The sequence below is a fragment of the Trypanosoma equiperdum genome (genome assembly GCF_001457755.1).
Source record: "Trypanosoma equiperdum strain OVI genome assembly, contig: ctg_1973, whole genome shotgun sequence".
NCBI classification, from domain to species: Eukaryota; Euglenozoa; class Kinetoplastea; order Trypanosomatida; family Trypanosomatidae; genus Trypanosoma; species Trypanosoma equiperdum.
In genome coordinates this window covers 473-1289 of record NW_027124030.1, presented here as the reverse complement: position 1 = coordinate 1289, position 817 = coordinate 473, and the positions used below count along the sequence as shown (strand labels likewise).

Below are 817 nucleotides of genomic sequence, written 5' to 3'. Positions count from 1 at the left end.
AAGGAGTGGAGAGACTAATTTGTTACTCCTTCGTGGCCAAACAAAGTCGAGCCCATGGAAACATCACCGGCAGGGACACACGCTGACTGGAAAAACACGTGGTCGCGATGGGCCGCCGTCGAAGCCGAGCTAAACAAACCAAATGTAGAGGAAACACTACTCAAAGCGTACAACCTAGAGTCAGTCACAACTGTACAAAAGGAATTGATACGACAACAGGTCGCAGCATACGCCGATGCAGCGGTGGAGGCGCTGCATGTCTCAGAGCCGAAGCCGACTGAAGCAGAAGACAATGCACTGACGGCAGGGATAAACAAAGAAATATACGGAGCAGGTAAAGGTGCTAGCAAGAATCTGGAGCACACGGCACTGACCGGCAAGCACCCGCCAACTATGCTAATGCCTGCGGTAACGTCGGCGGAGTGGAAGAAAGCAAAACACTAGCTCACGTCGTGGCATCTGTGTGCGGAACAGCCAACGGGAAGACCAACGAGGAACCGTGTGTTCGAAGCGGCGGCGGAAAGGTGCAATGGCAACTAAGTGGGCTGCCGCAAGCGTCACAGTGGACTACAATACGTGCGGCATGCCCAAAAGTAACACCACAGCCTTTGACAGCAGCCAGAATACGATCCGCTGTGGCAGCAGCAGCAACTGCGATCGTAACAATCGGCAACGATGCCTACATCGGACACATGAACACGGACTGCGACGGCCACAGCAATACAGCATGTCTAAAGCTCACCAACGCAGCGCAAAACGACGGCGATCCGCTCACAAAGGTGCTATGGTTACAGCAGCTTGCCGCTGTAGCAACAAA

At 53.7% G+C, this 817-nt stretch overlaps 1 protein-coding gene across 1 annotated transcript; it reads left to right on the top strand.

Annotated features, from left to right (window-relative positions):
- Window positions 1-54: 54 nt before the first annotated feature.
- On the top strand, window positions 55-444 carry TEOVI_000744300 (uncharacterized protein; the record flags this gene model as incomplete). Its single annotated transcript, XM_067223806.1, has 1 exon — window positions 55-444. The coding sequence occupies one exon, from the start codon at window positions 55-57 to the stop codon at window positions 442-444; it is 390 nt and encodes a 129-aa protein (XP_067079907.1).
- Window positions 445-817: the final 373 nt, after the last annotated feature.